We start from the raw sequence: 15,987 nt of genomic DNA, 5'->3' as shown, positions 1-15,987 counted from the left end.
TAGTGCGGCGGGCCCCGGTGTAACGGAGTAGTGCGGCGGGCCCCGGTGTAACGGAGTAGTGCGGCGGGCCCCGGTGTAACGGAGTAGTGCAGCGGATTAGTATGCACATTGAGGCCTGTGTAGTTTGTATATTGATTGTGTTGAAGATAACGTTTTTTCTCGGTTTCTCGGTTTGTTTAGATAATATTGTGAACAATAACGTTTTTCCTCTGTTGTTGAGATGACTATATGAACAATAAAGTTTTCTCTCTGTCTCTCTTTCTCTCTCTGTGTGTTCAGATGATCCGGTCCCAGAGCGGTCTTACCAGTCTCAGCTGACGATCCCGTTCCAACAGAGTACAGCTGACACGTCCCCCTCCCCTCTCCCTCGCTCAGCCTCCACAGCCAACCTGCAGTCAGCCAGCAAACTGATCCTCAGCTCCAAGCTGGTCTGTAGCCACCGCCTGGACCTGCCTGTTGGGGTGGAGGTGACCAGGGCTACGCCCTCCGCAGGTACGAGTGGATATACACACACACACACATATATATATATATATATATACATACATATACCCTCCGCAGGCACAGGTGGATATACACACACACACACACACATATATATATATATACATACACATATATATATACATACATATACCCTCTGCAGGTGCGGGTGGATATACACACACATATACAGTGCCTTGCGAAAGTATTCGGCCCCCTTGAACTTTGCAACCTTTTGCCACATTTCAGGCTTCAAACATAAAGATATAAAACTGTATTTTTTTGTGAAGAATCAACAACAAGTGGGACACAATCATGAAGTGGAACGACATTTATTGGATATTTCAAACTTTTTTAACAAATCAAAAACGGAAAAATTGGGCGTGCAAAATTATTCAGCCCCCTTAAGTTAATACTTTGTAGCGCCACCTTTTGCTGCGATTACAGCTGTAAGTCGCTTGGGGTATGTCTCTCAGTTTTGCACATCGAGAGACTGACATTTTTTCCCATTCCTCCTTGCAAAACAGCTCGAGCTCAGTGAGGTTGAATGGAGAGCATTTGTGAACAGCAGTTTTCAGTTCTTTCCACAGATTCTCGATTGGATTCAGGTCTGGACTTTGACTTGGCCATTCTAACACCTGGATATGTTTATTTTTGAACCATTCCATTGTAGATTTTGCTTTATGTTTTGGATCATTGTCTTGTTGGAAGACAAATCTCCGTCCCAGTCTCAGGTCTTTTGGATTTTGGTTTCATCAGACCAGAGCACCTTCCACATGTTTGGTGTGTCTCCCAGGTGGCTTGTGGCAAACTTTAAACAACACTTTTTATGGATATCTTTAAGAAATGGCTTTCTTCTTGCCACTCTTCCATAAAGGCCAGATTTGTGCAATATATGACTGATTGTTGTCCTATGGACAGAGTCTCCCACCTCAGCTGTAGATCTCTGCAGTTCATCCAGAGTGATCATGGGCCTCTTGGCTGCATCTCTGATCAGTCTTCTCCTTGTATGAGCTGAAAGTTTAGAGGGACGGCCAGGTCTTGGTAGATTTGCAGTGGTCTGATACTCTTTCCACTTCAATATTATCGCTTGCACAGTGCTCCTTGGGATGTTTAAAGCTTGGGAATTATTTTTGTATCCAAATCCGGCTTTAAACTTCTTCACAACAGTATCTCGGACCTGCCTGGTGTGTTCCTTGTTCTTCATGATGCTCTCTGTGCTTTTAACGGACCTCTGAGACTATCACAGTGCAGGTGCATTTATACGGAGACTTGATTACACACAGGTGGATTGTATTTATCATCATTAGTCATTTAGGTCAACATTGGATCATTCAGAGATCCTCACTGAACTTCTGGAGAGAGTTTGCTGCACTGAAAGTAAAGGGGCTGAATAATTTTGCACGCCCAATTTTTCAGTTTTTGATTTGTTAAAAATGTTTGAAATATCCAATAAATGTCGTTCCACTTCATGATTGTGTCCCACTTGTTGTTGATTCTTCACAAAAAAATACAGTTTTATATCTTTATGTTTGAAGCCTGAAATGTGGCAAAAGTTCGCAAAGTTCAAGGGGTCGAATACTTTCGCAAGGCACTGTATATACATACATATACCCTCCACAGGTACGGGTGGATATACACACACACGCACATATATATATATATATATATATATATATATACATACATATACCCTCCACAGGTAGACTAATAACTTTACTTTTACATATTTGTAAAAACAGTCCAAATGTAATATATTCCAAAGTAAAAGTTTTAAAACCAACAGCACATCATAGAAAATTGAAACATCTCACAAGCCAGGGACTGGATCCTAACTATTTATTATGCCATTGTCCTCCATGTCTCTGTCTTCAAGTCATCTGAGTTAGTCTGATTCTTTTGTAACAGTTATTCTATACTGTCTCTCTCCCTCTCTGTCCAGGTCACCTGAGTTCGTCGTCCATCTACCCTGTGTGTCTGGCCCCCTACCTGATCGTCACCACCTGCTCTGACTCCCGCGTCCGTTTCTGGCGCTGTTCTGTGGAGGGGGGAGAGACAACCCTGGGCTGTGAGGAGGGGGAGAACAGGATCTATCACTGGGAGCCTTGGGCTCTACTCAACGAGGAGGAGGATAACAACAGTGCTGTGTGTGTCCCGGGACGTCCTGTAGCCGTGTCCTGTTCCTACACTGGACGACTGGCTGTCTCCTTCAAACAGCCCCGGCCTGGACACATCCCGGGACAGGTAGGACAGGACTTTTACTGTACACTCCACTCAAGTTAATGGCTCATTGGATTAGTGCATATTCTGTTTACGTACAGTGTAGTTCACCTGTCCGAATTCAAGCACATTGCTTTTCATTTCTGGCCCTGAGGAATGTAAAACATACAGTTTCTTTATCAGTCATTTTGTAGAAGGTTTTACCTGAAGTGGTTGTGTTTCTGTCTCTAGATATGGTTTTGGATGAGAACATCTGATGACTAAAATGTACAATACTTCATTGTTCATTTTCTCTCAGACATTTAGTCTTTTTGCATTTAACCTGACGGTTTAATGAAGTGTGTACCTTCCTCCTTCCCTCCCTCTCTCCAGGGCCATGGTCCAGCAGGGGACTTCTCCATGCACGTGTCCATCTTTGAGTGTGAGTCTACGGGGGGGTCTGAGTGGGTGTTGGAGCAGACTCTCCATCTGGATGACTTCACTAGGCCCTCCTCTACTCTGGACCCCAGAGTCAGTGTAGACTCCAACCTCTTTGTGTACAGCAGGTACTGGTGGGGTGTGTGTGTGTCTGTAAGTGTGTGTCTGTAAGTGTGTGTCTGTAAGTGTGTGTCTGTAAGTGTGTGTCTGTAAGTGTGTGTCTGTAAGTGTGTGCATGTAAGTGTGTGCATGTCTCTAAAATGACTAACCCCCTCTCTCTCTCTCTCTCTGTAGGTCTGACCTGTACATGAGTCGCGACCACCACTCTCCCAACATCAAACACTATGTCCACCTGGACTGGCTGTCCAAAGAGGATGGGTCTCATATCCTCACGGTGGGGGTGGGATCCAATATCCTCATGTACGGTCGCATCTCGGGCGTTGTCAACGAACAGACTTCAAGCAAGGACGGGGTGGCGATCATCACCCTACCTCTAGGGGGCAGCATCAAACAGGTACACGCTCACACACACACACACACACACCCCAAAGTCAGGATCAAACTGGTACTTCCGTAACCTACACTACCTTGTATTCTTCACACATTTATTCTACTGTGTATTGCTGGTACATCTGCTGTTTGTTAGCATGTGGTTCTGTCTGTATGTGTTGTGTATGCTGCTAAATGACTTGCCTCTTTGAGGACAATCAACTTTTCAAGCCTGCGTCCCAAATGGTTTCCTGGCTAGTAGTCAGACTCCTTGCTTCAGGCCAAACGCCACGCCCACGGACGTTAGTTTCTTCTCCACAATGAGTCTGGATCTGAGTCCCTCCCTGACCTTTCACCGAATGGTGGGTCCAGAAACCCATTGGTATTCCGCCAGTGTGTAAAGCAGTGGTTTGAAAATGTGTCATTGGCTCTGATACTCTGATTGGTTAGCCCCTCGTGCCCATCCTCACAACAAACAACTTCAATGTTGTCAGTCTGACTAAAGTACTGCATGTAGTGAACAAGAATTTAGGGTGAGACTACTCTCTGACTACCCAAATGGCACCCTATTCCCTAATTGGTGCACTACCTTTGACCAGAGCCTAATGACTACACTATAAAGCGTCTGGATAATAAACATTATTATTATTATAATCATCATTATTATTACCCCCCTGCATCCCTAATCTAATGTGAAACAGGGTATCCGTTCACGCTGGATCCTGCTGCGCACTGTGGACCTGCTCTCCTCTGTAGACGGCACCCCCTCCCTGCCCGTGTCCCTGTCCTGGGTGAGGGACGGCATCCTGGTGGTGGGTATGGACTGTGAGATGCACGTGTACGCCCAGTGGCGCCAGGACCGCAAGCCCGGCGAGGCCGAGGGGGACAGCCTCTCCTCTGAAGATAACATCGCCGGGGGGGTTGGAGGGGGCGGAGTGCAGACGGCCACCAATGCAACCACGGGGGGATCCTCGTTGGCGTTCAAGGGGCGCCCCCGGTCCAAGAGTGTGTTTGAGGGCAACGTGGCAATCGACGAGGCTCTCCAGGCGCCGGCAGGGCTGCAGGAGGGGGGTCTGTTCGAGGCAGCCCACTCCCTGTCCCCCACCCTGCCTCAGTACCATCCAACACAGCTGCTGGAGCTCATGGACCTGGGGAAGGTCCGCCGCGCCAAGGTGGGTCTGACTGACTTGTCTGGGTGGATGGGTGTCTGTCTGGGTGGATGGGTGTCTGGCTGGGTGTGTTGGGTGTCTGGCTGGGTGTGTTGGGTGTCTGGCTGGGTGTGTTGGGTGTCTGTCTGGGTGTGTTGGGTGTCTGGCTGGGTGTGTTGGGTGTCTGGCTGGGTGTGTTGGGTGTCTGGCTGGGTGTGTTGGGTGTCTGGCTGGGTGGATGGGTGTCTGTCTGGGTATGTTGGGTGTCTGTCTGGGTGTGTTGGGTGTCTGTCTGGGTGTGTTGGGTGTCTGTCTGGGTGTGTTGGGTGTCTGTCTGGGTGTGTTGTGTGTCTGGCTGGGTGTGTTGGGTGTATGGCTGGGTGTGTTGGGTGTCTGGCTGGGTGTGTTGGGTGTCTGGCTGGGTGTGTTGGGTGTCTGGCTGGGTGTGTTGGGTGTCTGGCTGGGTGTGTTGGGTGTCTGGCCGGGTGTGTTGGGTGTCTGGCCGGGTGTGTTGGGTGTCTGGCCGGGTGTGTTGGGTGTCTGGCCGGGTGTGTTGGGTGTCTGGCCGGGTGTGTTGGCTGTCTGGCCGGGTGTGTTGGGTGTCTGGCCGGGTGTGTTGTGTGTCTGGCTGGGTGTGTTGGGTGTGTTGGGTGTCTGGCTGGGTGTGTTGGGTGTCTGGCTGGGTGGATGGTGGTCTGGCTGGGTGTGTTGGTGGATGGATGAATAGATGGCTGGTTGGCTGTCTGTCTGGGTGGATGGGTGTCTGGCTGGGTGTGTTGGTGGATGGATGAATAGATGGCTGGTTGGCTGTCTGTCTGGGTGGATGAATGTCTGGTTGGCTGGCTGTCTGATTGGTTGGTGGGCTGGCTGGTTGGCTGCTTGCATGGCTGGCTGGCTGTTTGTCCATCTGCCTGTCCACTTTATAAATGTTTGCAACCAAGATACATTTATTTAAGTGACCAGACAACTTCTTGAGTAGTCATAGAATGTCATGATGATGATGACAACAACATGGCTGCCGTAATTATGATGACAATGATGATGGCGATGATGCCGTCAATGACTATATTCATGTCTCTGCCACGGATGAGGAAGATGGTTATTCTTCTTCTTCAGGCCATCCTGTCCCACCTGGTGAAATGTATCGCTGGGGAGGTTGCTGTGGTGAGGGACGTGGAGGCAGGTGAGGGTGGAACCAGACGCCACCTGTCCCGGACAATCAGTGTGAGCGGCAGTACGGCTAAAGACACCATCGTGGCCGGCCGCGACGGGGGACGAGATTACACAGAAATCAACTCCATTCCCCCTCTACCCCTCTACGCTCTGCTCTCTGCTGACCTGGACACCTCCTATAAGGGAGGAGAGGAGGGGGCGAAGGGAGGCAAGGTGTCTGAGGTAGAGGGGGCGAGGAAGACAGGAGGAGATCAGTACACAGACCTGTTCCAGGTAAGAGGATTCAGGTTTTAGCTGGATGTTTCAGTGACACATACAGATGTTTCATTTTTCATAGAATCATACTTCCTAAGTGTGTAGATGCTCAACAGATTCTTCAATTTGATTCTGTTGGTTTATTTTCTATTGTATAATATTGATATTCTGTCTGTTACCTAAAGACAAGATATGCAGTAAATGTTTGTTGGAACCATGTGACCCCTCCATGTGTTAACCTTTGGGTGCAGATGTAAATCAATAATCAATCAATCATCTAGTGATTGTATGTCTCCCTCCCTCAGTTGCAGGCTGTGACGACGGATGACTTTGTGAGCTTCGCTACAGAGAAAGTAGAGAAGAAGTCTAGATTCATCAACCTGTCTCAGTACGGACCCACCTACTTCGGACCAGAACACGCACAGGTTAATAACAACAACAACAACATTTATTTACTTACCAGCTTGTGGATGGTTTAGATGTTATTGTCTGGTTTAATTGTTTGTCAAGCAAATGTATCTCCTCTGTGATTAATACAGTAATTATTCCCTCCCTCCCTCCCTCCCTCCCTCCCTCCCTCCCTCCCTCCCTCCCTCCCTCCCTCCCTCCCTCCCTCCCTCCCTCCCTCCCTCCCTCCCTCCCTCCCTCCCTCCCTCCCTCCCTCCCTCCCTCCCTCCCTCCCTCTCTCCCTCTCTCCCTCTCTCCCTCTCTCCCTCTCTCCCTCTCTCCCTCTCTCCCTCTCTCCCTCTCTCTCTCTCTCTCTCTCTCTCTCTCTCTCTCTCTCTCTCTCTCTCTCTCTCTCTCTCTCTCTCTCTCTCTCTCTCTCTCTCCATCCGTCCCTCTGTCTCACCCTCCTCCCCTTCCTCTCTCTCTCCCTCCCTCCCTCTCTCCCTCCCTCCTCCATCTTTCCCTCCTTCCTTCTCTCTCTCTCTCTCTCTCTCTCTCTCTCTCCATCCTTCCCTCTGTCTCTCCCTCCCCTCCCTCCTTCCCTCTCTCTCTCCCTCCTCCCTTCCTCTCTCCCTCCTCCCTCCCTCCAGGTGTTATCTAGTCAGCTGATGCATTCCAGTCTTCCAGGTCTGACCAGGTTGGAACAGATGTTTCTGGTGGCTCTAGCTGATACTGTAGCTACCACCAGTTCAGAGGTCAGCAGCTCCACTGACAAACAGTACACAGGTCAGTCTCAGAGTGAGGGAGGGAGGGTGTCTGTGACTTGGGTCATGTTTTACCTGACCATGGTCTATTAGGCAAAACAAATGGAAATATAATGTAATTAGTCTAGTCAGAGTTGTTCCCTGATTACGTGTTCTTAATGGTTGATATAAACACACACTGACAGTTATCTTTGTCATTTCACCTCCAGTATCAGTTTGTTATAGATGTTATTTAGTCTTTAAGGGGGAAGTGAGAAAGAGACCTTAGCAGGTTGTTCCTCTGTAAAGTAAGCAGAGGGAGAGATTGAGAGGGGAGAGGGCGGGAGAGGGAGCGAAGGTTAAAAGGTTCATGGACGAGACACACTAAGACACAGGACTATGGGGCACATTGAACTACCATGCTACCAAGTAGTGCAATATATAGGAAATGGGGTACCATTTAGGGAGGAGGACCAGGCACATAGAGTGGAAGACATTTAAAGGGCTGATTGCTAAATCTGTGTTTTCATCTCTTTGTATGGATGGGTAGAGGGGGATGGAGATGTTCTACATGAACTTAGTAAAACTCAGAAGATTAGTAAAGCTTAAACTAAGTTTATTCACCCGTTGGGCCGTACAGCTGCGTAAGACAAAGACATATTTCCACCAGTGGTCGTGTATATACCCCAGTTTGGGTGGAGTCTCCTCCTTCCCTCTAAACATTACATCTTTATTACTAGGCAGGAAGTTAAGTGATACGGGCCATAAACTGTTCCTTCTCCTTCTCTTCCTCACTACTCCACAGCTCCACCATTATCAGTGACTACAGTCATGTGATTGCCTCTCCTCTACTCAGCAGCTCCCAAAACCCCCTGGCTCCTATCCATCCTTCCTTGACCCCACCATATACATTCCTCCTTCAGATACCCATTAACCTCTCAGGGATTGTTCGGGACGCTAGCGTCCCACCTTGCCAACAGCCAGTGAAATTGCAGGGCGCCATATTCAAAACCAACAGAAATCTCATAATAAAAATTCCTCAACCATACAAGTATTTTACACCATTTTAAAGATACACTTCTCGTTAATCCAACCACAGTGTCCGATTTCAAAAAGGCTTTTCGGCGAAAGTAGAACACATTATGTTAGGTCAGCAACTAGTCACAGAAAGCATTCAGCCATTTTCCAACCAAAGAGAGGTGTCACAAAAAAACAGAAATATAGATTAAATTAAGCACTAACCTTTGACGATCTTCATCAGATGACACTCCAAGGACTCAATGTTACACAATACATGTATGTTTTGTTCGATCAAGTTCATATTTATATCCAAAAACCTCAGTTTACATTGGCGCCATGTTCAGAAATGCCTCCAAAACATCCGGAGAAATTGCAGAGAGCCACATCAAATAACATAAATACTCATCATAAACTTTGATGAAAGATACATGTTTTACATAGAATTAAAGATAAACTTGTTCTTAATGCAACCGCTGTGTCAGATTTCAAAAAAGCTTTACGGCAAAAGCACAATATTCAATAATCTGAGAACAGCATTCAGCCACAAAAGCAAGACATACAGTTACCTGCCAAATTGTGGAGTCAACAAAAGTCATAAATAGCATTATAAAGCTTCACTTACCTTTGCTGATCTTCGTCGGAATGCACTCCCAGGACTCCCACTTCCACAAGAAATGTTTGTTTTGTTCGATTACGTCCATATTTATGTCCAAATACCTCCGTTTTGTTCGCACGTTTAGTTCACTATTCCAAAGGCACAATGTGCGAATGAAAAATCCAGAAGAAAAGTCAAGAGTTCCATTACAGTTTGTAGAAACATGTCAAACGATGTTTACAATCAATCCTTAGGGTCTTTTTATAATAAATCTTCAATAATATTCCAACCCGGATAATAGCGTATTCATTACAGAGGAAAACAAAGGAACGTGACCGCTCAGTAAACACCTGATCGGCCTCAGCCTAGTCCACTTGTTGAAACAGCTCTTATTCGACCCCCTTCCACAATAGAAGCCTCAAACAATGTTCTAAAGACTGTTGACATCTGCTGGAAGCCTTGGGAAGTGCAATCTGGCCCCATAGACACAGCATATTGGATAGGCAATCACTTAAATGAAACTACAAACCTCAGATTTCCCACTTACTGGTTGGATTTGTCTCAGGTTTTCGCCTGCCGTATGAGTTCTGTTATACTCACAGACGTCATTCAAACCGTTTTAGAAACTTCACAGTGGTTTCTATCCAATACTACGAATAATATGCATATATTAGCATCTGGGACAGAGTAGCAGGCAGTCAACTCTGGGCACCTTATTCATCCAAGCTACTCAATACTGCCCCCCTGTCACCAAGAAGCTGACTTCTGGTGTAGAAACCAGACTATGGCACTCCTTATGTCTCTAGTATAAGTGATGATTAACAATATTTCAAGTTTATAAATCCAAAGCCATCAGTTTGGATGGGTAGAGGGGGACAGAGAGATCCCTCAACCCTCTCCATCTGGTGTGGAGTCTTAGGAGGAAGCTGCTTTCTCAAATGAATGGGAAAGACTGGCACCATCTGATTCCATCTGATCAGTGTGTGTGTGTGAGTTAATGTGCTACACTAACCCATGTGTTAATAATGTGATTCTGTCTAGGTGGTGAGGCCCTGGATGAGTGTGGGTTGAGGTACCTGTTAGCCATGCGTCTACACACCTGTCTCCTCACCTCTCTACCCCCACTGTACCGCATGCAGTTGCTGCACCAAGGTATGGTACACACACACACACACTCCTGCTTCACAATCTGTCTTTCTGAGCTGTGATGGAGAGGGTCATAGAGAGTGTCTTATTGGTACATTATACTGAGATATTGCTCTAGTATTGGATATGTAGGATGACTTGCAGTGGATATGTTGTCTCTCTCTGGGCCCTGTTCCCTCCCAGGTCCAGATATGTTGTCTCTCTCTGGGCCCTGTTCCCTTCCAGGTCCAGATATGTTGTCTCTCTCTGAGCCCTGTTCCCTTCCAGGTCCAGATATGTTGTCTCTCTCTGGGCCCTGTTCCCTTCTAGGTCCAGATATGTTGTCTCTCTCTGAGCCCTGTTCCCTCCCAGGTCCAGATATGTTGTCTCTCTCTGGGCCCTGTTCCCTTCCAGGTCCAGATATGTTGTCTCTCTCTGGGCCCTGTTCCCTTCCAGGTCCAGATATGTTGTCTCTCTCTGGGCCCTGTTCCCTCCCAGGTCCAGATATGTTGTCTCTCTCTGGGCCCTGTTCCCTTCCAGGTCCAGATATGTTGTCTCTCTCTGGGCCCTGTTCCCTCCCAGGTCCAGATATGTTGTCTCTCTCTGGGCCCTGTTCCCTCCCAGGTCCAGATATGTTGTCTCTCTCTGGGCCCTGTTCCCTTCCAGGTCCAGATATGTTGTCTCTCTCTGGGCCCTGTTCCCTCCCAGGTCCAGATATGTTGTCTCTCTCTGGGCCCTGTTCCCTCCCAGGTCCAGATATGTTGTCTCTCTCTGGGCCCTGTTCCCTCCCAGGTCCAGATATGTTGTCTCTCTCTGGGCCCTGTTCCCTCCCAGGTCCAGATATGTTGTCTCTCTCTGGCCCTGTTCCCTCCCAGGTCCAGATATGTTGTCTCTCTCTCTGGGCCCTGTTCCCTCCCAGGTCCAGATATGTTGTCTCTCTCTCTGGGCCCTGTTCCCTCCCTTTTTGTATGTTTTACTAAAGCACACAACAGTCAACAATCAAGCACTGAAGCAAAGCAACCTTTTCTCTCCTCTCTGAACACAGTCACCTGTCTCCCCCCAGGTCTGTCTACGTGTCACTTTGCGTGGGCGTTCCACTCGGAGGCTGAGGAGGAGATGTTGAATATGATCCCGGCCATGCAGAGAGGAGACCCTCAGTGGTCTGAGCTACGGGCTGTAGGGGTGGGCTGGTGGATACGCAACATCAACACACTACGCAGGATGGTGGAGAAGGTAGGGGATGATGTGGTGTGGCCTGAACTCCTATCATTGATTGATTGGTTGGTCTTCATGGTTTGATTGGTTGATCTGTGTGTAGGTGGGTAAAGCAGCGTTCCAGAGGAACAATGATCCTTTAGATGCAGCTCTGTTCTACCTGGCCATGAAGAAGAAGGCTGTTCTCTGGGGCCTGTTCAGGTAACACACCTGGAACACACCTGGACCTCTTGCCTGATCCCAGATCAGTTTGTTTTGTCTCACCTTTTTGTTTAGTTATTCACCTCTCCTGGACCTTTCTTTAAAATCCACATGTTGTGTTTATCCATGTGTCAGAACTCTATAACATGAATCATGTACAGTAGGTAAATAATGTATATTATATTCTCCTCCTCCTCTCCTCTAGGTCTCAGCGTGATGAGAAGATGACGGTGTTCTTTAAGAATAACTTCAGTGAGGACCGCTGGCGTAAAGCAGCTCTGAAGAACGCTTTCTCTCTGCTGGGGAAACAGCGCTTTGAACAGGCTGCTGCCTTCTTCCTGCTGGCTGGCTCCCTGAAAGACGCCATCGAGGTCTGGGAAACACAGACACACACACACACACACACACACACACACACACACACACACACACACACACACACACACACACACACACACACACACAGACACACACACACACACACACACACACACAGACACACACACACACACACACACACACAGACACACACACACACACAGACACACACAGACACACACACACACACACACACACACACACACACAGACACACACACACACAGACACAGACACACACACACAGACACACACACACAGACACACACAGACACACACACAGACACACACACACAGACACACACACACAGGCACACACACACAGACACACACACACAGGCACACACAGACACACACACACACACAGACAGACACAGACACACACACACACCCAGACACACACACACAGAGACACAGACACACACGCAGACACACAGACACACACACACAGAGACACACAGACAGACAGACAGACACACACACACACAGAGACACACAGACAGACAGACAGACACACACACACACAGAGACACAGACACACACACACAGTCTGTTCCTAGTTTAGACCTACTTCAGCTGCACCTGTATTGTGTCTGTTGTTGTGACATTGTCCTCGCCATGGAAACCTGGCACAGACCAATGTTTATGGAAGTCAACTAGGAGGTGTGTCAATGACGTGAGACTCTACAGCTGTGTGTGTTAATGGTCTAGTCTAAACCTGAAAGATAAGGTTGTGAGGATGGTTAGCTACGTAAATGTTGGGGTTACTTTACCTTGGGCGGAGGGTGCAACAGCACAGTCTCAACATGCTGATAGCAGGACACTGCCTAGAGGGGGAATGGGTTCCTACTGTAAGTGTTTGGGGATAGTTTACCAGACAGTCGGTTCAAAAGGTCATCATTGAGGAGAACACTAGATCACACGTTCATCATTTTAGTCTGTCTTAGCCATGAGTCTTACTGTTTAGTCACTTTTAGCAAACAGTCTAAACCTTGAACCTTGATTTGCCGTTGAACAGCGTTTTTAGTCCAGTAAGAGACAGACCCTGAATACATCTATGGTTGTCAGGTTTCTTAGTAAGTCTATGTTACAAACCCTGCACATGTAGAACCTGCTTGATGTGTGGACAGTGCCTGGTGTGGCTTCACAGAACTCTACCCTACTCTTACTGTCCTCTCCTCTTACTGTCCTCTCCTCTAAGTGTCCTCTCCTCTAAGTGTCCTCTCCTCTAAGTGTCCTCTCCTCTAACTGTCCACTACTCTTACTGTCCTCTCCTCTTACTGTCCTCTCCTCTAACTGTCCTCTCCTCTTACTGTCCTCTCCTCTAACTGTCCTCTCCTCTAACTGTCCTCTCCTCTTACTGTCCTCTCCTCTTACTGTCCTCTCCTCTTACTGTCCTCTCCTCTTACTGTCCTCTCCTCTTACTGTCCTCTCCTCTAACTGTCCTCTCCTCTAACTGTCCTCTCCTCTAACTGTCCACTCCTCTTACTGTCCACTCCTCTTACTGTCCACTCCTCTTACTGTCCTCTCCTCTTACTGTCCTCTCTCCTCTAACTGTCCTCTCTTCTTAGTGTCCTCTCCTCTTAGTGTCCTCTCCTCTAAGTGTCCTCTACTCTAAGTGTCCTCTCCTCTAAGTGTCCTCTCCTCTAAGTGTCCTCTCCTCTAAGTGTCCTCTCCTCTAACTGTCCTCTCCTCTTACTGTCCTCTCCTCTAAGTGTCCTCTCCTCTAAGTGTCCTCTCCTCGAAGTGTCCTCTCCTCTTACTGTCCTCTCCTCTAACTGTCCTCTCCTCTAACTGTCCTCTCCTCTAACTGTCCTCTCCTCTTACTGTCCTCTCCTCTAAGTGTCCTCTCCTCTAAGTGTCCTCTCCTCGAAGTGTCCTCTCCTCGAAGTGTCCTCTCCTCTTAGTGTCCTCTCCTCTTAGTGTCCTCTCCTCTTAGTGTCCTCTCCTCTTAGTGTCCTCTCCTCTTAGTGTCCTCTCCTCTTAGTGTCCTCTCCTCTTAGTGTCCTCTCCTCTTAGTGTCCTCTCCTCTTAGTGTCCTCTCCTCTTAGTGTCCTCTCCTCTGTGTCCTCTCCTCTGTGTCCTCTCCTCTGTGTCCTCTCCTCTAAGTGTCCTCTGTGTCCTCTGTGTCCTCTCCTCTAAGTGTCCTCTCCTCTGTGTCCTCTCCTCTGTGTCCTCTCCTCTGTGTCCTCTCCTCTAAGTGTCCTCTGTGTCCTCTGTGTCCTCTCCTCTAAGTGTCCTCTCCTCTGTGTCCTCTCCTCTGTGTCCTCTCCTCTGTGTCCTCTCCTCTGTGTCCTCTCCTCTAAGTATCCTCTCCTCTAAGTATCCTCTCCTCTAAGTATCCTCTCCTCTAAGTATCCTCTCCTCTACTAGGCCTTTAAATTCCTAAAGGAACACAGGACAACTCTAACTGTCCACTACTCTAACTGTCACTTACTTACCTTACCTTTACGGTGGCTTGCGAAAGTGTTCACCCCTTGCTTTACAACCTGGAATTAAAATAGATTTTTGGGGGGGTTGTATCATTTGATTTACACAACATGCCAACCACTTTGAAGATGCAAAGTATTTTTTATTGTGAAACAAACGAGAAATAAGACAAAAAACTGAACTTGAGCGTGCATAACTATTCATCCCCCCCCAAATCAATACTTGTAGACCCACCTTTTGCAGCAATTACAGCTGCAAGCCTCTTGGGACATGTCTTTGACTAGGCCATTCCAAGACATTTAAATGTTCCCCTTAAACCACTCGAGTGTTGCTTTAGCAGTATGCATAGGGCCAATGTCCTGCTGGAAGGTGAACCTCCGTCCCAGTCTCAAATCTCTGAAATACTGAAACAGGTTTCCCTCAAGAATTTCTATGTATTTAGCGCCATCCAGCATTCCTTCAATTCTGACCAGTTTCCCAGTCCCTGCCTATGAAGACCATCCCAACAGCATGATGCTGCCACCACCATGCTTCACTGTGGGGATGGTGTTCTCGGGGTGATGAGAGGTGTTGGTTTGTGCCAGACATAACATTTTCCTTGATAGCCAAAAAGCTCAATTTTAGTTTCATCTGACAGTTTCATACCTTCTTCTTTCATATGTTTGGGGAGTCTCCCACATGCGTTTTGGCAAACAAACATGTTTGCTTATTTTATCTTTTCTTTTCTTTTTTCTTTCTTTGCTTTTTTCTGGCCTGGCCACTCTTCCGTAAAGCCCAGCTCTGTGGCGTGTACAGCTTAGTGGTCCTATGGACAGATACTCCAATCTCTGCAGTGGAGCTTTGCAGCTCCTTCAGGGTTATCTTTTGTCTCTTTATTGCCTCTCTGATTAATGCCCTCCTTGCCTGGTCTGTGAGTTTTGGTGGGCGGCCCTCTCTTGGCAGGTTTGTTGTGGTGCCATTTTCTTTAAATTGTTTAATAATGGATTTAATGATGCTCTGTGGGATGCTCAAAGTTTCAGATATTTTTTTATAACCCAACCCCGATCTGTACTTCTCCACAACTTTGTCCCTGACCTGTTTGGAGAGCTCCTAGGTCTTCATAGTGTTGCTTGCTTGGTGGTGCCCCTTGCTTAGTTGTATTGCAGACTCTGGGGCCTTTCTGAACAGGTGTGTAAAAATACATACTGAGATCATGTGACATATCATGTGACACTTAAATAAAGGCCACCTGTGTGCAATCTAACTAATTATGTGACTTCTGAAGGTAATTGGTTGCACCAGATCTTATTTAGGGGCAAAGGGGGTGAATACATATGCACGCACCACTTTTCCCTTTTTAATTTTTAATACATTTTTGAAACAGCTCATTTTTTTTCATTTCACTTCACAAATTTGGACTATTTTGTATGTCCATTACATTAAAAATCCATTTAAGTCCATTTTGTAATGCAACGCGTTGGACTAGTAACCAAAAGGTTGCAAGTTCAAATCCCCGAGTTGACAAAAAAGGTACAAATCTGTCGTTCTGCCCCTGAACAGGCAGTTAACCCACTGTTCCGAGGCCGTCATTGAAAATAAGAATTAGTTCTTAACTGACTTGCTTAGTAAAAAAAGGGGGGTGAATACTTTTGCAAGGCAATGTATATTCCTTATGGAACACAGGCCAACTTTAACTGTCCTCTACTCTAACTGTACTGTCCTCTACTCTA

General features: G+C 47.3%; 1 protein-coding gene across 1 annotated transcript in view; it reads left to right on the top strand.

The window, feature by feature from the left end:
• The window catches only part of LOC109895210 (dmX-like protein 2), a 111,928-nt gene that overhangs the window by 39,336 nt on the left and 56,605 nt on the right, over nucleotides 1–15,987 (top strand). Inside the window, 12 exon segments of the mRNA XM_031816638.1 lie at nucleotides 280–492; nucleotides 2,426–2,727; nucleotides 3,076–3,248; nucleotides 3,415–3,634; nucleotides 4,311–4,781; nucleotides 5,874–6,203; nucleotides 6,491–6,610; nucleotides 7,223–7,358; nucleotides 9,972–10,082; nucleotides 11,119–11,288; nucleotides 11,374–11,471; nucleotides 11,677–11,842. Coding sequence (XP_031672498.1) covers nucleotides 280–492; nucleotides 2,426–2,727; nucleotides 3,076–3,248; nucleotides 3,415–3,634; nucleotides 4,311–4,781; nucleotides 5,874–6,203; nucleotides 6,491–6,610; nucleotides 7,223–7,358; nucleotides 9,972–10,082; nucleotides 11,119–11,288; nucleotides 11,374–11,471; nucleotides 11,677–11,842 — 2,510 coding nt within the window.

This window comes from Oncorhynchus kisutch, unplaced genomic scaffold, assembly GCF_002021735.2.
Source record: "Oncorhynchus kisutch isolate 150728-3 unplaced genomic scaffold, Okis_V2 scaffold844, whole genome shotgun sequence".
Taxonomy (NCBI): domain Eukaryota; kingdom Metazoa; phylum Chordata; class Actinopteri; order Salmoniformes; family Salmonidae; genus Oncorhynchus; species Oncorhynchus kisutch.
This window is presented reverse-complemented; position numbering and strand designations above follow the sequence as displayed.